Source organism: Elephantulus edwardii, unplaced genomic scaffold (genome assembly GCF_000299155.1).
Source record: "Elephantulus edwardii isolate Elephantulus edwardi_28Jun2011 unplaced genomic scaffold, EleEdw1.0 scaffold00026, whole genome shotgun sequence".
Taxonomy (NCBI): Eukaryota; Metazoa; Chordata; class Mammalia; order Macroscelidea; family Macroscelididae; genus Elephantulus; species Elephantulus edwardii.
In genome coordinates, this window is record NW_006399776.1 from 3,452,012 (window position 1) to 3,472,981 (window position 20,970).

General features: G+C 40.1%; 1 protein-coding gene across 1 annotated transcript in view; it reads left to right on the top strand.

Moving 5' to 3' along the window:
* Positions 1–18,559, top strand: part of EPB42 (erythrocyte membrane protein band 4.2) — a 33,557-nt gene extending 14,998 nt beyond the window's left edge. Inside the window, exons 5-13 of the mRNA XM_006882966.1 lie at positions 4,323–4,427; positions 5,644–5,821; positions 6,346–6,484; positions 6,763–6,866; positions 7,981–8,247; positions 10,093–10,392; positions 11,427–11,587; positions 13,435–13,568; positions 18,397–18,559. Of these exons, the coding sequence (XP_006883028.1) occupies positions 4,323–4,427; positions 5,644–5,821; positions 6,346–6,484; positions 6,763–6,866; positions 7,981–8,247; positions 10,093–10,392; positions 11,427–11,587; positions 13,435–13,568; positions 18,397–18,559 (1,551 nt within the window). The remainder of the gene's footprint in view (positions 1–4,322; positions 4,428–5,643; positions 5,822–6,345; positions 6,485–6,762; positions 6,867–7,980; positions 8,248–10,092; positions 10,393–11,426; positions 11,588–13,434; positions 13,569–18,396) is intronic.
* Positions 18,560–20,970: the final 2,411 nt, after the last annotated feature.

The following is a 20,970-nucleotide window of genomic DNA, read 5'->3' on the forward strand; positions in this document are numbered from 1 at the left end:
AAAATGAAAACAAGTCCATGAGAGCTAAAATAGGATCTTGAGTCTATCCCACCTAAATTTTAAAATCATCTTTCCCCCCCTTTATTATTTAATAAAGGTTGCAATGCCTTTATTTGAGGCTTTTTCACAGACCACTGCCTTTCTATAATGGGATTTGAGAAGGGGGGATCATTTTAAGAATATGTTTGAGAAATTCTCAACGAGAATTTAACACCAATGATTGAAGCCTAGATGAGCTGTGAGATGACATCGAAAATATCTACTATGAAGGGACAAAAAATCATTACAAAGATAAAGGAGAAAGAAAGAATCAAAACAAATGTCAGAAGAGGCCCTGAAGATTGCACTAGAACATCAAGAAGCCAAAACATAGGAAAGATAAGCTGAAGTAAAAGAACTTAACAGAAAATTTCAAAGGGCAGTTTGTGAAGAAACTATTAAGAAGAAACTATAAAAGAATGTGCAGAGAGTGGACTTGGAGAATAAAAAGAGAAGAATTCACTTGGTATTTCTCAAGCTAAAAACAAATTAAAGTCTTGGATTGCAGTACTTAGGGATGCTATAAGCAAAATCTTGAAAAATCCTGGAAGCATCAAAAGAAGAATGAGCAAATACACAGAATCACTGTACCAAAAAGAACTGTCAGACACCAAAATATTTCAGGAAATATCATATGATCTAGAGCCAGTGGCGAGGAAAGAAGAAGTTCAAACTATATGAAAGGTATTGGGGGAGGGGGGAAAGCCCCAGGCATTGATGGGATAGCAGCTGACGTGTTTTAACTAATAGATGTAGACCTGGACGTGCTCACCAATCTATGACAGAAAATTTGGACAGCTGCCTGGCTAATTAATTGGAAGAGATCCATATATTTGTCTCCATTCCCAAGAAAGGTGATTTGACAGAATATAGAAATCATCAAACAGTATCATTAATATCACATGCAAAAATAATATTGATGAAGATCATTTAAAAATGGCTAGAACAGTACATAGAGAAGTTCCAGAAATTCAAACTGGGTTTAGAAGAGGCCATAGCACCAGCGTTATCACAGATGATGTAAGATGGACCCTGGATGAAAGCAAAGAATACCCAGAGAATGTCTATTTGTGCACTTTTACTATACAAAGGCATTTGACTATATAGATCATAGCAGATTATGGCTAACATAATTGCACAAAACCTATACCTGGAACAAGAGGCTATTGTAAAAACAGAGCAAGGGAATGCTACGTGGTTTAAAATAAAGTATGTGTCATACTTTCTCCATATCTGTTCAAACTGTATGCTGAGCAAATAATTTGAGAAACTGGACTTTGTGAAGAAGAATGTGGTATCAGTATCAGAGGAAGACTCATCAACCGCTTACATTATCCAGATGATACAACCCTGCTTGCTGAGTGAGGAGATCCTGAAGCACTTCCTACAGGAGATCAAAGACTACAGTCTTCAATATAGATTAAATATAAACATAAAAAAAACCAACCCCCAAATTCTTACCACTACACCAATAGGCAACATCATAGTAGATGGAGAAAAGATGCAAACTGTCGATGACTTCTTACTTGTATCTAGAATCAACACAATTGGTATCAATAGTCAGGAGATCAGGAGACATATTGCTTTGGGAAAGTGTGCAGTGAAGGACCCCTCCAAATTATTGAGGGGCAATGATATAAGTTTGAAGACTAAGGTTTGCCTGATTTCAGACCATGGTATTTTCAATAACTTGTTATGCACTGAGAGCTTAGATAATGAATAAGGATGACAGAAGAATAGATGTCTTTGAGCTGTAACAGAGAAGAGAATATCCCATGGACTAACTCTACCATCCCAAGAATAAAGAGATATATCTTGGAGAAAGTGCATTTTTTAAAAAAAATTTTTTTTAATTTTTTTTTTCAAAGTTGTCCTCTCGAGGTACATGCACACTCTTTTCTTGTAAAAGAAATATGCAGCAAAGCCAGCGCTAGCCAGAATCAGGAAGGTGACAATGACGACTCCTGCCACATTGGGAAATGATTTGGAAGGCTCCATCTTCCTTGTATCAGCTTTTGTTATTATCAATGTATGAGTAGGTTCAGCATCAACAATTTTTGGTCTCTTACAAATATATCCTTTGTAGGAAGAACAGGGAATATTATTCCCAAACCCAGAAGAAGCAAGTAAATTCACAGTCGTTGCGCTCAGCAGAGGGATCCCCTGTATTCCAGTTGAAAAAGGAGACAGGATTGTTGTTTATCCAAAGCCATATTCCTTCAACATTTCTGTATAATCCTATCCAAAAATTTGTTTTAATTTTAAGTGGCTCAACATGATATGACAGAAAACTAGATTCAGCAGCACTTTCAATGGAAACCAAGGTGGAACTCATTCGAAGGCATTCCAGAGAAGCTTGGCCCCAGTTCCTTGTATATGAGGACTCTATGTAATAGCAGTGCCCGTGGAAGGGAATCCACGCTGTGCGGTCTGACTCTGGGCATCTGCCAGGCAGCTGTGGAGGTTCAGTGGCAGGAATGTCATCTGATCTTTTACACAGAGCGTGGAAGGTTTCATTGCAATATGCGGTCTTCCAGAAGCCATCTGTGTCCAGATAAACACAGGCTGATTTCAGTTTGGGTTCATCAGCAGCCCAGTTGGTATATCTCATTCTCCATTTATCAATCCAGACATATTCATTTATTGGTCAAGTTACTATTCAGTCCAATCCACAAAGGTGTTTTCAAATTTTGCATTTGTATCCACACAAATGCATTGCTGTAGGGATCTAGAATGCTTCCAATTTGAGAATTTTGAGCTGGAGAAAGTGCACTCAAAGTACACCTTGGAGGCAAAGATGAGGAAGCTTCATCTACATACTTTGGGAGTGTTGGCTAGGAGAAGCTTTTATTTGGAGAGGGACAGCATGCTTAGAAAAGTGGAGGGTTGGCTTAAGAAACCCTAAACCAGATGGACTGACGTAGTGACTTCAGCAATGGGCTCAAATATGTCACAGATGATTGTACTGGATAGGATGCTGTTTAGATTAGTTGTTCATAGGATTGCTACGAGCCACACTTGACTCCACAGTACCTAACAACAAAAACTCTATTTCATTTGTGTATGTACCTGTCACTGTACCGATACCAAGCAGTTTTGATTATTTGTGGTTATGTAGGAAACTATTAAATTAGAAAATGTAAGGCCTCCCACTTTATTTTTCTTCTTCCATAGTGAGTTGTTTATCCAGGGCCTCTTTCCATATAAAATTGGTAATTACTTCCTCCATATGATGGAAGAATGATGATGGGATCTGAATCTTGATTGTATTGAATTTATAGGTCACTATTAGTAGAATTGCCATTTTCACAATGTAAAATCTTCCAATTATGGGCATGATATGTTTATCCATTCTTGTAAGTTCTCTTTGGAGGTTTTGTGGCAATGCTGTGTAGTTTTTATATAGGTCTTTTGTAACCCTAATTAGATTTCTTCCTCATTATTTCATCTTTTGGGACAACTACTGCAAATGGTATTCTTTTTTTTTTTTTTTTTGCAAATGGTATTCTTTTCCTTAATTCCTTTAGAGTTACTCTTTGTTATTGTAGATGAGTCTGACTGGTTTTTACATGTTGATTGATCTTCTACACTGTGTGGGAAGCCTTTTAGAAAGAAACAATATTGAAAACTTTGGAGAGCAATACCCATTCAAGTGGTGTGGTGGGCCACAATGCTGTGCAGGGACACAGCTGTTTACCACCTTTGGTCCCTGTGCAATACATATGCAGCCTTCATCTATGATTATGGCAATTACGGAACCATCTGAAATAGGTTTGAAGTCCCGTTCAAAAGTGATTGGCTTAAAACTCACCCTACCTTGTTATGGCCTTACTAACCTAAGAAAGAAAAGTCTTATTCCCAAATGAGATTAGATCTACAAGTATAGGAGGGATTCAGGTACAACACAGATTTTGTGGGAATACAATTTGGTCCATCTCCATTTCTTAGGCTTCTATGATCAGAAGCTGTTCTTGCATCCTCTACAACCAGTCTAAGTGCTAGCAGGAGCAGCAGGAGATCACTAAATGTAAAACAATAGAAATGAAATGAAAGGACGTAGCCTCAAGGGCTCATACCTTACAGAAAGAGTCAGACAATGTAACTGGCAATGTAACATGGCACAGGGTCTAGGTGTCCAATGGGAAAGAAGGGGAAGACAGAACTACAGGTGGGGATCAGGAGGTAAGGGAGGAAGGGGTGGAGAAGATAGGATGACAGGGTTGCTTGTTGAGATGAGTCCTCGACTTTGAGACCCTTCCCATGACCCTATGTGGTTCTTATAGTTTGAGCGAGATACCCTCAACCTCAGCCTCAGCTTGCTGGGTATGGACAAGGAGGTGAAGAAGTGGAGCAATCCAGCGTATGTGGCACAGATATTGGGCGCCTTGGTGAGTAAGAGGTATGAGGAGGTCAAAGTGGGTAAGAAAGAACCAAGAACTCTCGCATTGATCTGTCTCACCTCAGAGGCCCCAGAATGCTCAACTCACAAAAGGACCTCTTCTGGTGTGGCAAACAGTGCTGGGAGAAGGGTCTGAATAAGGAAAGAAAACCAGGCAACAACATCCAACAACTAGAAAAGCAGCTACGTCAATTCTGACTCATGGAAATGCCTTGTGCAGAGAAGAGGCTCCACAGGGTTTCCAAGGTGGCTGCTTTCAGAAGCAGATCACCTGGCCTTTCTTCTGAAGTGCTTTCCTTCTGAAGTTCCTTTCTTTAGAGTTGGATTTGAACTTCCAACCTTTGCATAGCACCCATAGAAGTAAGAAAAGCAAAAAGAAATATTGTTCCTCAGGGCTGGATCAAAGACAAAAGCTAAGGATTAAAATTAGCCTTCCTTTCCTCAGAGGACTCTTCCCTCCTCCTACTTCTGTTTTTGCTTCTAATTTAAGCATGGTAGGATCCATTTTGTTCAACTTTCCTGCTAAAGTGATCATAGTTGTTGTGTGCCATCGAGTCAGAATTGACCCATAGCTGACCTCCCAGCAGATTTTAGAGGCAGTTAATTGCCTGCCAGGAGATTGCCCATGCTTCTCCCACAGAGCAGTTGGGGGATTCAAACCACATGCCTTTGGGGTTGCAGTATAGATTTTTTTATTGCTAAGAAGAAGAAAAAATAGAAAGTCAAGAGTATGAGAGTAAGTAGCTTGGTGCCTTCCCACTGCCTCTAAAAGTCTTTGCACAGGATTCCATTTTCCCCTGGAAGGGAAACTCCAGACTTCCCTCTGATGATGTGGTGAGGGCCAAGGCCAGCCTGAGGTGGGGGAAGCTGGGACTATGTAGGCCTCCATCTAGGTGCGAAGAACCTCAAAGGAACTGAGGCTGAGGAAAGAAAGACTCCACACGTGTAGCTTCTCATGGTTCTCTTTGTGGTTTGATATTTCTCAGTCAAGTTGTAGCCCTACTGCTGCTTCTGGAGAACTTATTTCAAAGAAAGTTTCTGGACCCTACTTCTAGAGATTATACTCCAGTAGTTTAGGGTGGAGTCTATGAACATGTAGGCTTCTCAGATACTGAGAGGTTCTGAAATGGGTGGTCCGTGCACTCTGCCTGGGGCACTGCCAGGAAGCTGAGGCTCACACTAACACAATGTATTTCTTCAAACAGCTACACGCTCTCAAGGAGAAGAATGTTTTGCCCAGCTCACGAACTCACGTTCCCCCAGAAGAAAGCTTGCCAAACAAGTGCCGAGGCAGTGTGTCCATCCTTCATCAGTGGCTCACAGGCCAAGGGCGACCTGTGTATGATGATCAGGCCTGGGTGTTAGCCGCTGTGACCTGTACAGGTACAGAGCAGGTCTGCCCACCACACCTACAGGTCACCATATCTCTGCCCCCGCCACTCAGATGGCCTTTTGGTCCCTAGTGGGGGAGAAACCGTTCCTCAAAAAAGTAGGCATAGCCTCCACACCATAGCTCTTACTCCCTTTCATCATGACTGTAACTGGTTCAGACGCACCTTCTGGCCAAGGACCCTGCTGATTGTTCCACACAGATCCTTCTGACCAGTTTCTTCTCCTTTTCCCCTTAACTAAGTTAAGCATCTGACAAATTCTACTCTCAAAGTTATTTTCTCCTTGAACTCTCTGTCACCTGTGCCAATACAGCCAAGCCCAGTGCTCTGTTATTCTACAAGCTTCTCCTGATAGTTGTTGTATCAGTCATTTGCACCTTATATATCAGCCTTTACACATCCTGTTCTTGGGACTTTTTGAGGTCTTGAACTTCCTGGTACCTGCCCAGGAAAGACCTTGATAATTCCAGTCTTAAAAACTGCCCCCCTCTGACACCCTGGCCCTCTTCCATGTAGTGCTGCGCTGCCTAGGAATACCTGCCCGTGTCATCACCACGTTCTCCTCAGCCCAGGGAACCAACGGAGAGCTGCTCATAGATGAGTACTACAATGAGGAGGGGCTTCAGATTGGAGAAAGCCAAAAAGGCAGAATCTGGTGAGAAGCCTAAAGGGGTGAGGTCCCAGGCCAGGAAGCTTCCAAACCTATGTGGTGTAATCCCACAGGAATCCCCATACCCATAATGATGTTGAGAATAAGCCTTCAAGACTCAAGAAGTCTTGACTTCAAGAAGGAAATAGATGGCTAGTTGTTTTGGGAGTTTTGCAGGCACCCTCCCATCCCCATGACAACAATGGCTCTGCTAGATTGTATTTTGAGAGTTTCATCAGGATTGTTTTCCCTCTCATTCATGTTTTCTCTTCTGCTACCATCAGGATCTTCCAGACTTCCACAGAGTGTTGGATGGCACGGCCTGTTTTGCCCAAACGCTATGGAGGATGGCAGATTCTGTTCCCAAGTCATTCTAAAGGAGGTGAAGGTAAATCCTGGAAGGGAGACTAGGACAAGAGACTGCATAGATGGCACCATATGTGCAAGGGAGTTGGGATTGTGTAAAACCATGATTGCCATTATATAATAGTATCTGGAAGCTCTGACTTTGGAGAATGGGTTAACAGATCAAACCCAGAGGGTTAGGAGAGCGGGCAGTCCCAATTAGCTCACACAGCTCAGAGTATCTGTGTCATCTCTACTCACAAGAAGAGCTAAGAGTTGAAGGAGTCCTTTTGAAAGGAAATAGGAGTGGAGAGTACTCCAAAGGCTGTCTGCATCTTCTAAAACAGGAGAGGTGGAGTGAATGACAGTGGGCCCACAAATCCAGCCTGATGTTAACAGGCTTAAGGGAAGAAAGCTGCCAGAGTTGTGGGGATTAACAGAACAAGTAGGCAAGTCTCACTGAACAACAAAGGGTCTTAAGATGCTGGTGAATGTGCCAAATTTGGGGCTTCTCAGGGTAAGACTTCAGGGGACTATGAGGCCCAGAGAAAGTAATTGCTGAGACCCATAAAAGGAAGAATCTTCCCTACCCAGGAACAGAACTGGCACAGAGTCTGGTGCATAACAAGTGCTGAATAAAGATGACTTATTCCTATCATACAGTCCCTGGGTGGTGCAAATGGTCAATATGCTCCACTGCAAGTTGGAAGTTCAAACCCACCCAGACGTAACTTACGGAAAAGGTCTGATGGGTCTATTTCTGAAAAATCAGGTAACAAAAAGCACACAGAGCTCAGTTCTCCTTTGACTGGACAGAGTCACCATAGCTGGAATCAATTTGATAGCAACTTGTTTTCTTCCTACCACATTAGTGGCAAAACTAGCTCAGGAATTTCTGTGCAGAAAGTTCCGCTAAGGTTCTATTTGTCCAGTTTCTAGGGCAGTCTTTTGCTATAGACCCTCACCCCAGAGTATTATTACTTAATAATCATGGATTTCATCCCTGTGGTGTTCTTTCAGAAGCCTAAACTAATGTCTTTGTCTTGGTCCCAGGGAAAGGAAAAGAAGCTGTAGCATGGGGGTGAGATTAGGTATTCCTGACCCTGGCAGAAGACTGGGTTTGCATCCTCTCATTCATCAACCTTTCTCTTCCTCAGTCCTGGAGGGCTGTGACCTGGTCCCAGTCAGAGCGGTCAAAGAGGGCACACTGAGTCTGAAGAGTGCCATATCACTGAGGCTGAACCATGCCATATCACAGCTTTTTGCTTCAGTAAACGCCAAGTGTGTGGTCTGGAAATGCTGTGAGGATGGGACACTGGAGCTGACTGACTCCAGCACCAAGTATGTTGGCAATAACATCAGCACCAAGGGTGTGGGAAGCGACCGCTGTGAGGACATCACACAGAACTACAAGTATCCTGAAGGTATTATGTAGGGGATGGCATTAGGCTTCTCAATAGATGAAAAAGCAAAAGAGCAAAAGGATGGACCAGATAGTTGCAGGCCAGAGAGTTCCAGTCACTTGCCTGTCATATCAACTAGATTTTCAACCTTGACACAACTGATATTTGGGGCCAGAATATTTTTTCTTTTGGGGCACAACCTATGCATTGTAGGATATTTTGCAGCATTTCAGGCCTCTGTCCACTAGATACTAACATCATCATCTAAACAGTAACAAACTACCCCCAACTGAAAACTACTGCTATAAAACAATATACCTAATATTACACCTGAGGATAGCAGTGGTTCAGTGATAGAATTCTTGTTTTCCATTCAAGTGGAGTTTAATTGTTTTTTACTGGACATCACTTGTCTGTCAGTAGAGGCTTGTTGCTATGATGTTGATCAAAGAAACTCTTATTAATTGCAACAATCTAATCATCAACTAATCATGGGCCAGACAACATTTTGTTCCATTGTACGTGGAGACTAGCTCATAACAGAAAACAATATCATAACCACCAAGCCCAACTGTCAGAAAACTTGTAGTGTTGTCTCTCTCCCCATCTCCTCTAATGTCTCACTTACCCAGACAAGAAGACCTGCTCTACCAGAAGTCTTTCTCTTTCACTATTCCACATTATTCTCTTATATATCTCATCCCCTTCCATACTGTCTTGAGTTGACCCAGGACTCACCACCTCTTGTGTTCAATGACAATAATTTTGACCAGTCTTCCTGCCTCCATTTGTTCTCTTTCCAATTTCCAGAATGAGTTTTTTCAAGACACAGATATACTTCATTACATTACTCCCTTGCTATAGACTATTTCATGGCCCTTATTACCCATAATGAGCTCTTGATGGCATGACATGCAGCATATTACCGCAAGTCTCTGGTGCTTCAAATTTACCAGTAGAATCTCCTTCTGTGCAACTTACCACCTCCAAAACCCCCACAGCAATGAGACCTGCTAAGATGAGCTCTGGTAGGATTGTTGCTGTTACGTACTGTCAAATCAACTTCTACTAATAGTGACCCTACGTACAAGAGCTCTGAAACCTGCTCTATCTTGAGCCAACTTCATTGTCTCTGACATACCTACCCGTATTACCTAGTCACTGAGTCAATCCATTTCATTGAGGGTCTTCCTCTCCTGCGCTGTCCCTCTACCTTCCCAAGCATGATGTCCCTCTCCAAGCACCTGTCCCTCCTTGCACCATTTCCAAAGTATGTCAGACGAAGCTTCAAATTCCTTGCCTGAAAGGAGCAGCCTGTTTTCACTCTCTTCGGGTCAAACCTGTGTGTTCTCCTAACAGTCCATGATATATTATTCAACACTCTTCTCCAGCACCACAGCTCAAAAACATTGATTCTTCTTCTATCATCCTTAGTTATTGCCTAGCTTTCTGATGCATAACAAGTGATTATGCAAACTGCTGTTAATCCAAACATCATGAGTCCATGGAGTGGCTCTGTGGGAGAAAGATGGGCAGTCTTGTAAGATGATTTAGCACCTCAGAAACCTGATGGAGGGTCATCATGAGTTGGAACTGATTTGACAGTAGGAAGTCTGAGTTTTGATACCTACTAAGGTGGCACAAGTGGTTAAGCACTTGGCTGCTAATGAAAGAAGTTGGTGTTCAAACACAGCCAATCACTCTGCAGAAAAGACATCTGGAGACATGACCCCCTAATGATTACAGCCAAGATAACACGTAAGGAAATTCTACTCGACCACATGGGGTTGCTATGAGTTGGAATCAGCAGTACCCAAAATCATATTTGCTAGGTAAGAGACTTGTTTTGTTTCTTCCATTCTTCAGGATCTCTTCAGGAGAAAGAGGTGCTAGACAGAGTCAAGAAAGAGAGAAAGAAATATAGGAGAGACAACAGCATCAGTCCTCCCAGTCTTGAGACTATAGATCCTTTGTACCTGTTTTTGGAAGCACCCAGCTCCCTGCCTCTGAGAGGTGATGCCCAGTTCTCTGTGACTCTGATTAACCCCAGCAATCAGGAGAAGACAGTGAAGCTGACAATTGGGGTCCAGGCCATGTACTACAATGGTGTCCCTGCTGCTGAGCTCTGGAAGGAGAAGCTGCCCCTCACACTCAGCGCCAACTTGGGTAAAGTTCTCTTGCTCCACCAGACACCCCCACACACAGGGTACTCCCTGCAGGTCTCCCGAGATGGCTTTATTCTCTTGCATGTGCACATCTAACTTCTTTCTCTTTCTTTAATTGAGCATTTACTATTTTTAAAAAAATTATGTTTTTTATATTCATTATTGAATTAATCCAGCCTAGAAAGATTAAAGAATTTTCCCAAGGATACCATTCATAGTGGTAAGGTAAGGATGAGGCATACATTTAAACAAAGAATCAAACTTGGGCAGGGACACATCTCATCTCTGTAGGTGAGAGCAGGGGTGGAAGTCTACAGATATAGGTTGGGCATGGGAGCATAACTTTAAGGAAATTCCAACTTGATGGCTTCATTTTTTCTTTTTTTAGAACCACCTATTTTTATTTGCTTTTTTAATATTTTGTTTGTTTTTGTTTTATTTTAATCAATATTTTTTGTATGTTTATAAAGAACTTGGATTTCCATTCATTCACTTTTGCACATTTTCCTCCCTACCCTCCTCCCCTGCCCATTGGTTTCTTCTTTAGAAAAAAAGTTCTTTCATTGTTATACAGTCCCTCCCAGAGACCAATTTACTACACAGCTCTTACTCATTTTCTTTTTAAGAGACAAAAAGGAGTAGAGAACAGAAAGGAACTAAGTAGACATACATTCAGCAACTACTGTATGGAATTCTCTGAGATAAATGATTCAGTTCAGTTGTAGTATTTCATTTAACACCAGGCATCTCATGAGGTAGACATTAGTATTAGAGAAGGACATTGAGACCCAAAGAGATTCACTTAAGTCTAGTTCAGAGGGACCTTTCCACAACTCCACTGATGTGATCTACCAAGAATATTGAAGGATATTATGGATGTGTAGAGGGTGTGATCTTAAGTGAGTTCAAAGTTTGAAACTTGTCAGGAATGAGATGTCTTTCAGGCTACCTCCCTGTGTTGTGTGTGTAACTACTGCTTGTTTCTGAAACAAATTCTAACCCTGTTACATTCACTCTGCCTGTCATGTATTCCAGTAAAGAGAATAACCAACAGCCTCTTCTTCTCCAATTTTGAGCAAAACCCACCTGAGAATAGCTTCCTCAGACTCACTGCTATGGCAACACACTTGGAGTCCAACCTCAGCTGCTTCGCTCAGGAAGACATTGCTATTTGCAGACCACTTCTTGCCATTGAGGTAGGCAAGTCCTTCTTGAAACGCTCTCATTTATTTCCATGCAGGCCCCAATTTCAATAGGAATCTGAACTCCTCTTTTGGACAAATATCAAAGATGTCGAGGGTACAGAATTATCACTACTCTAGATTTGAGGGCATTTTGAAAAGCAGGGTTCTCCTGTGTATATAGATATTGTTGTTTTTGTGAGGTGCTATTTTAAAATCTAAATTTTCCAAACTCTTTACTTGGTTGGTGAGCTTTGTTGGCCTAGTATACAAGGAGCTGCACTGCTAACCCAAAGGTCATGCCTCTGATGGTTTGGATCTATCAGCAGCTCCTCAGGATAAAGGTGGGTATTCTCCTCCTGTGTGACTTATGACCTAGGAAACCCAATGGAGGGGCAGCTATGATTCAGTCCTGATTCAAAGCCAGTGAGTTTGTGATTTTGGTTTTGGGTGCTTTGGGGTTGTTTTTTGTTTGTTTTTTCCAGTTGGCTAAATAAAAGTTCTGAAAACTTGCCAATTGCTGCCTTATAGTAATATGAGTACCAACTGTGATTGTTGCTGTTAAGTGCTGGCAGATTAACTCTACTCATAGCAACTCTTTGTATGACAGATGGAAACCTTAATCTGTGCCCTATCCTGTGCCCTCCTCAGTCTCACTGTCCCTAGCTCATAGCTGCAGTCAGCATGTCAATCTATCTCCTTTCTTTTGCTGACCCTCCACTTTTCCAAGCATAATGTTCTTTTCCAAGGACTATCCCTACTGATAAAACACCCAGAGTATGTGACATGAAGTCTCATCATTCTTGTCTCTGGCTGCACTGATTCCAAGATTGATTTGTTTGTTCTTTTGAAAGTCTATGGTACATTCAATATTGTTTGATAAATTCACATTTCAAATGTTACTGTTGTTGTTATGTGCCATCAAGTCAACTTCAACTCATAGCAACCACGTGAACAATGGATTTGGAACCTGCGCTATACTGTACCACCCTATCACTGATTCCAATAGCATACAGTAGCTTAGTACTTTATACACATTCCACAGTATTTTCACATTCTTTGTTATAATCCAAAAATAAAAAGGAAAAAAATATGGTAGAACTTTCCATTATTCAGATGAAAAACTAAATCCTAAAAGGTGACATGCCCAAGAGCATAAAAATAGAAAATTTTAGAGGATGTGGTTCTAGCTCCAGCCTTCTTTCCACATGTATATTTTAGCCAAAATGAAAACTATTTGGTTCTTGCCTTCAAGAAAATTTGGTAAGAGATACTCAGTGTTCAGCCTTCTATGTAAATAGAGTGTGCAAAGTCACACATGTATTAATTCTAGTTGGTGGAGTTAGGGAAGACTGTATGAATTTGTTGGAGGGTTAGCTATGGGGCAGTTCTGGCTCAACAGTACACAACAACATATGAAGTTGACAGTTATGCTATGCCTTGAAATACAGGTAATTTTTCAGTGCAGAGATGGAGAATGACTTTTGCAGACAGAAGAAGGATAAGCAAAGAAGCCCAAAGGAAGGCAACAAGGTGCTCTTCTGGGAAGGAGAAAGCATCATTCAATATGGTTGAGAGAAATGTCATTTGATTAAAATAAGAGGCAAGTTGGGGGCAGATTGTGTAGGATCCTAAATCTCAAGTTAAGTAAGTAGATGGCAGTGGGAAACCCTCCAAGGTTTCTGAGCAGAGAAGAGGCGCTGCATAGATTGTTAGTGAAAGGTCAAGGTGACAGTAAGTTCAAGGAGAATTAGAGAGAGGTTAAGAATTCAGCTATTGAATTTCAGTCAGAATGGCAGTGTTGAAGAGTGTGATCTAACTATGGTGTCAACACTCACTCCAGGTTTTTTCTCTTTTTACAGATGCCAGAGACAGTGAAGCAATATCAACCTCTTAAGATCTCAGTCAGCATCCATAACTCTTTAGATATGCCCATGAAGAACTGCTTGATTACCATCTTTGGAAAAGGGCTAATTCACCAAGAGAAAACTTATAGGTAAGAACATGCAAACTTCTCATTCTACAGAAACACCTCAACTTGTTAGAAAATCAGGGAGTCAGGATTAATAACAATCTACATATCCATGGAGACAGAACAAATACCTGCAAAAGTTGACCTAGACCATGGTTGTTGTTCATAGGTCCTATCGAGTACAATTCAGAGTGACCCTATGAACAACAGATCTGAACCCTGTCCTATCCTATGCCATCATCATTGTCATCGCTGACTTACTTGATCCCATTGCTGCAGCCAGTCATTGGGTCAATCTGTCTCATTGAGGCCTACTACCAAAATGACCTCTCTCACCTGGGGACAGGAATAAGGGGAGTTGTGTGGACATATACCCGATCACTGTCCCAGTCATCCTAGAAAATATCACAGGGAGGGTAAGCTGCCTCTTGGGCAAGTAGAGAGCTGCATTCTTTCAGAAACCACAAAATAGAATTTTGTTTCATTCATTACCTGTTCTTCCCATCCCCTACCATCATCACCCTCCATATCCTTCTTGTGGATATCCTTTTGTTATGTGTTTTCCTAAAATGTGTACTGCTACTTTGTGAGCATGAATTTTTATCTTTCATAAATGATGTTCTTAGATCTAATTATTTTTCTTTTCCACTTAAAACTGTCTTTAAGATTCAACCACATGTCTAATCCATTGCTTCCACTATGTAATATTCCATTGCTTCCGCTATGTAACATTCCATCATGTACATCCACTATTTACCATTCCATTCCCATAGTGATGGGTCATCAGCTCCCTGACACCACAAATAATGTTCAAAGGAGAATCCTCATATGTGTTCTCTTAAATCCTTGTTTAAAACTTTGGAGCAGGGGGTACATATACCTCAAAAGGAGTCTAGGTTTCAGAAATAGTTTGCACTTGACCACTAACTTAAATGTTGGCAGTTTGAGTATATTCATTTGCTCCACAGAAAGCACAGGAAATTTGCCTCTGTAAAATGGTAAAAAAATCTTATGGGAGTAAATGTTGCTCTATTCTGACACCCATGAGGTTAGTAAGAGTCAAAAGCAACAGCTAAACTCATTTATATGGTTTTTGTAAGCCATGTACCCCCTCATGAATTAGTTTTCTGTGCATGCCATGTGCCTTAATATGTACATGCATTATTTGCATGGGCATATAAAGTGAAACCATACATGAACAGGTAAGTTTTGTAATAATATCAAAAGCATTGATGGTATTTTTATAGGGGACACAAGCATTTGTTTTACATACCTGTGTTACAGTTTGTTGTTCATTATTTCAGTGGACATTACTGAGCATTGTTTTACATTAATATATACTTATAGTCAATCAGGACCTGGCGGGTGGGCCTTTGTATTTAAAAGTCAGTTGGCCTGGTGTTAATTGTGTTTGGGAAGAACATTGTTCTAAGTGGTACAGCACTGGTTTGTCAGTTTGCTGTATTGAAATAATTTGGAGTTGCTGTGATACTGAATGCTATGCCACTGTCGTATCAAATGTCATAATGGTTACCCATGGTGGACAGGGTTTGGTAGAGCTCCCAGATTAAGACAGGCTTGGAAGTAGGATTAGCATCCACTTCTTAAACAACAGGAATTTGGAAACTCTATGAACATTAGAGAAATAACAAGTTATAGAACATGGTTTAGAGCTCTTCTTCATAGAGTAGCTAGGAGTGGTGCTCAACTCGATGGCATTTAACAACATGTTTTTATGTGTTGGGAATCCATCTGTTTTCTTTTATTAGTGGTGGTCATAAGTTTTGAATTGATGAAAATTCCTGTACTCTTTCCTCCATAAATGGTATGCGATATTTAGAGTTTCTGTGCTCAAGAATCAGGTTGCTTCGAAATGTCATTGTATTGGATATACCCATGTTCCTATTCAATACTAAATCATTCAAGTTGGGATAGTACCAATAAATATCCTAGAATTTATACAAATTTAAGAGTTTTATTTATGTTCTAAACACTCAAATTCAGTCCAGTACTGTTTTGAGTTCCCAGATATTTTTCTTATTCGCATATTTGAAAAGTTTCTTTCCTTTAATGTAGTAGTAAATCTATTAAAGACATTAGCCAATAAACATTTTTCAATTAAAAATAAAACTTAAAAAAAATCCAACAGCTAAGTACCCAGGAAGGGAAATGCTGGGTCCTAAATGTACCTGTCACATTTGTTTGTGCATTGGCTGCATGAGTCAATACTGCTTCTGGAAGTCCGGGAGGGTTTTATGTGTGTCTGATTTAGGACATTGTCTTTTGAGTCACTTGCTATGCATCTGAGACCAGGACAGTGAATAAGGATGTCAGAAGAATTGATACCTTTAAATTTTAGTATTGGAGATGAGTACTGAATATCTGACTGTCAAAAGAACAAAGATATGTCTCTGGGAAAGTGCAATTAGAACGCTCCTTGAAGGCAAGGATGGCAAAGCTTCATCTCACATACTCTGGGCATGTTGCTAGAAGTTATTCCTTGGAGCAGGATATCATGCTTGGAAAGATGGAGGGTTAAGTGAGAGAAAGACCCTCAACAGGATGGACTGACACAATGACTGCAGCAATGGGCTCGAATGTCCAGAGATGATGAGGATGGCACGATAGGACAAAAAGAAATCTCATCATTGTTTTCATTTATAAATTTTCTTATACTCACTACCTTTTTTGGCTTCATCTTCTACAGTTTGTTTCTATTAATTGCCCACTTTTCTTTTGATGTTCCTGACTTTTATCTTGTTGATTTGCAGGAGTTGCTTATATTTTATTTTTTTGTTTGCATTAGTACTTTGATTTAGATGTTGTCTTCTTTCATTAATTCTTTATGTTCACGGAATCCCTCATCAAATATACAATACAGCCTGATGTCCAAGATATGTTTCTACAGTCTGTGAAGTCCCTTATCAGGGTGTAGGATTATTAAGTCACTACCCACCTCATGAAACTCAGTCACTCTTGCCAGCTGGGAGGAGGGATTCCCAGGTCAATCGTGGGCCAAAGTCCATAAAGGAAACCTGCACCATTGCCTTAGTCACCAAAAAGTTCAGAGGCAAGATAGGGATGATTGAGAGGACATTAAATGCTACCTCTTGGCTCCCTGACACCTTCTCTAAATGCCCACTGCATCTAGTCAACTTAGCAGTGAGGGTTCCAAACCTACAGCTTTCCCAAACATACCTCAGTACTATGACTAAGAATCCAACCAGAATTAAGCCACATGTTGTAGTAAAAGAAATGAGAGTAAGTCCAGAAGCCCTCAGAATAAGATGCTTTTCTTCTAAACTATGCAATTGCTCAGTAGAGAGCCTCTCAACAGCTCATTTACAAGCACTTGTGGGGGGTTTTGAGTTTTTTTTTTTAAAAAATAAACTTTTTAAAATACTGGTTTCCTTACAACGTCCACATACACTGTTTTTCACACTGGATCTTTCCCATTTCCTTAATTCACCCCTCCCTCCACCCATCAAATTGTATGACCCTATGATTACTTCCTCCCACCTATATCCTCACCCCTCTGCTCCCACCCTCCCCTTTGTTGGATTCTCATAATTGTTCTACCATGATGGTCTTATACAGTATCTGTCCATATGGGACTGAGTTAGTTTACTTAACATAATGCTTTCCAGTCCCTCCCAAATTAGGTAGTGATTTACAAAATCATTGTTTCTGCATGCTGTGTAGCACTCTATCGTGACTGTACCAAAATTTCTCAATCCATTCAGTTCTGTACAACCACCTGTTTTAACACAAAGTACTAAAATGTGTATCTCTGCAAAGTATTTGTGGAGTTTGACTATTTCCATTTCCGTTTTCTAGAACTTTTTTCCTGTTGTTTGAAGTTATTTTATTAAGGACAAAGATATTTAAGATTCTTATGGTGTTTTTGGAAGCAGGTGTGGCATCCACTTCCTAAACAATGTGCCTCCGGAAACTCTGTGAACTTTGATAAATGTTGATAGTTGTAAATGAGCTTCAGGCCTTCTGTTCATAGGGTCGCTATGAGTCGTGCTCAACTCAAAGGCAATCAACAACAACATAGATCCCAGAGGCGCACGGTTTGAATCCACCAGATGCTCTGCTGGGGAAGGAGGGACAATCTCCTCCTGTACCGGTCAGATCTGATTTGACGGTAACACACACACAAAAATAAATAAAAATTAAAAAAATAGAACAACAACATAGTCTTTTTAATAACTGGCCATTTTAACATTCTGAAATAACCTTCCTTATATCCAGTAAGGGTTGCTGTTAGGTTTTATTCCCTCCTCTGAAATATGCATTGCCTAAGGAAGCTTTGGTGGCCTAGTGGTGAGAAGCTTTACTGTAATCCTGAAGGACAAAGTTCAAATCCACCAGCGGCTCTGCAGGAAGATAGGCAATCTCCTCCCAAGCAATTAACTGCCTCTGAACACCCACTGGAGGGTCAGCTATGGGTCAGTTCCAACTTGATGACAAACAAAATTAGTAAAATAGAACACATTTTATCCTTTGACTCATCTATATTTAATCCTTCATTGTTAATTAAGTGCCATCAAGTATGACTTACAGCAACCATAAAAACAATAGATCTGAACCCTGTCCTATCCTGTGCACCTTTGTCTTCTCTGATATACGTGATCCCATTGCTGCAGCCACTGTGCCAATCCATCTCATTGACAGTCGTCTTCTCTTTGGTCTTGTAATTTTAAAATCCACCCTAAGAACAGTTCATTTTATGCTTTAGACTGTTGATATTTAATGTAAGCAGTAATATGGTTGAATTTAGGTTTGGTTTTCTTGCTTCAAGCAAGGACCTGGGACAGAATTAGCACCTGCTTTTCTTTTATTTCAGATTAAGTTCAGTGCGGCCTGGAAATGCTCTGAAAACCCAGTTCCAGTTTACACCAACACACGTGGGACTCCAGAGATTAACAGTGGAAATGGACTGCAATATGTTCCAGAACCTAACCAACTACAAAAATGTCAGGGTGGTAGACCCTGAACATCCAGCTTAAAAAACCAGCTGCTCAACTGCCCTTCTCCCCCAGCACACTCAATGCAGCTACAATCTTAAAGCAAATGCACTAGGAGGGGAAACTTCACCTACCAGACAAATGAATCTCAATATTCATGTGAAGTAGAAGAATGACTAAAGCAGAACTAGATTGCTATCAATTTGTCAACCCAGCTCAAGACCACCAAAAGACCCAGTGTTTAGAATAGAAACTACTAGATTTGAATAATAAGGATGCCTTTGAAATGGTGTTCATTCAAATTTTTAAAATTCACAACCATTTTACTGTATACTAGTACAATCATTAACCATAGGTAGAGAAAGATCCTAACATTTAAATCATTCTTTTATACCTGCTGAAGTTGGTAGTATTAGCCAAAAGTGGAATTTTTAGGTAATAATACCAAAATTATACTAATGATTGTTATTATTAATAGATGATTGAACAAAGTTCTAAAATATACAACATAATGAGAGCATCTGACTTTGTAGATTCAGCTACAGAGAAATGTTTATTCAAATCCTATGTTCATTAGCCTTCACATAACTAGTCTGAGAAATAATGAATTTAGCCCAGTCAGGAAAATAAAATATTAAGTGTATATAAAATGGGCTCCATAAAGAAAAAGAACTTTCTATTAAAACAACTATGAGATATCATCTCACGTCAGTCATAATAGCAAAATTTAACAGAACAGCAAGCAACAAATGATGGCGAGGTTGTGGAGAAACTGGAACCCTTATTCACTGTTGGTGGGAGTGTAAAATGGTGCAACCACTGTGGAAGGTGGTGTGGCACTTCCTCAAAAGTTGTAAATAGAGATACCCTTTGACCCAGCAATTCCACTACTGGGAATATACCTTAACGAGGCCATAACTGGCATCCAAGCAGATATATGCACACCCATGTTTATTGCGGCTTTGTTCAAAATAGCAAAGAGTTGGAAACAACCTAAGTGCCTATCAACAAACAAATGGATAGAGAAGCTGTGGTATATTCACACAATGGAATACTACGCTGCATTGAAAAACAAGGAACTCATGCAATATTATACAAAATGAGTGACCCTGGAGGACATTATGCTGAGTGAAGTATCTCAGTCACAAAAGGACAAATAGTGCATGGTGCCACTGTTGTAAAACAGGACTGACATTGGGGTGGGGGGCAGACTGAGAAAAATGGGTTCAATAATGTATACTGCATTGAAATAAATGAGGGAGAAAACTTTAAAAGGGATATGTGATTATGTATTTTTGTCATGACAGGGGTCTAGGGCGAAGCCTGCAGAGTGGAGTGGACCTGGGGGAGGGTTTGTAAAACAATGAAAGAATTTTCCTTTTACTTTTCCAAGAGGGTAGTGTACTAGGGGGGAGGGTTGGGAGGGGACAAAAGTGCAACAATGAATGAGTGGAAATCCAAAGTCTCTGTAAATTTTCATTGAAATTAATAATAAATTTTAAAGAAAAAGAACTTTCTGTAGGTTTTTTTTTTGCTTTGGTTTTGTTTCAGCACTAGTTTGATTTCAGAATAAGTTCTTCACTTAAGGTATTTGTTAAATGCATAGAGTAACACTTTTTACAAAATTATAGCCATTTAGCTTAATGAATTTCAACATAAGCACATATTAATCACTCAAAAGAATAACTATTCCTTCTGGCTAGACCTAAATCAACCAAGGATACATCAGAAAGTCAGATGTGGTGAATTACACTGATAGAAGGGAGATAAATGGCATTAGAGGTAATAAATTCCTGTATGTCATTGAAATATCCATTCCTATAAGTTTCTTTTGTTTCTCAATATGTGATCTTCCAGAATGATATGAAAAAAGAATTTAAGTGGCAATAATTTTGTAATAGGAATAACTGAAAATGCTCTTAAAATGATATGAACTGTCTTATCTGTTACTTTTTTATTTACAAAAACTGGTATTTACTTTTGGGGATTCTGAAGCTCTGTCTGACATACTTTGACATTTTGCAAGGAGGCATCAGTCCTTAGAGAGGGACATCATGCTTGGATGGATCGAGGGACAACACAAGAGAGGAAAACCCTAGATGAGGTGGATTGATTCAGTTACTGGGGTAATGAGGGTAGGTGTGTCAGAGATGATGAAACTGGCTCAGGACAGGGAAGGTTTCATAACTGTTGTATATAAGGTCGCTATGAGTTAGAGTTTATGCAACAATAATAAACAGCAAAAACAATAAAAGTATTTATAAGTTAAAAAATCTATTCAATAAATTGGACAAGCCTAAACAACCAATCCAACGCAAAAAAGAGTTTTTGAGGCTGGAATAAGTTGGAATAACATTCAAAAGTACTTACCAATAAGAATAGTAACATAGAACACACTGAAATGCTAAGAGCACTATGGAGTAATTTTTTTTTCAGTGTTCAAGCACTTTATT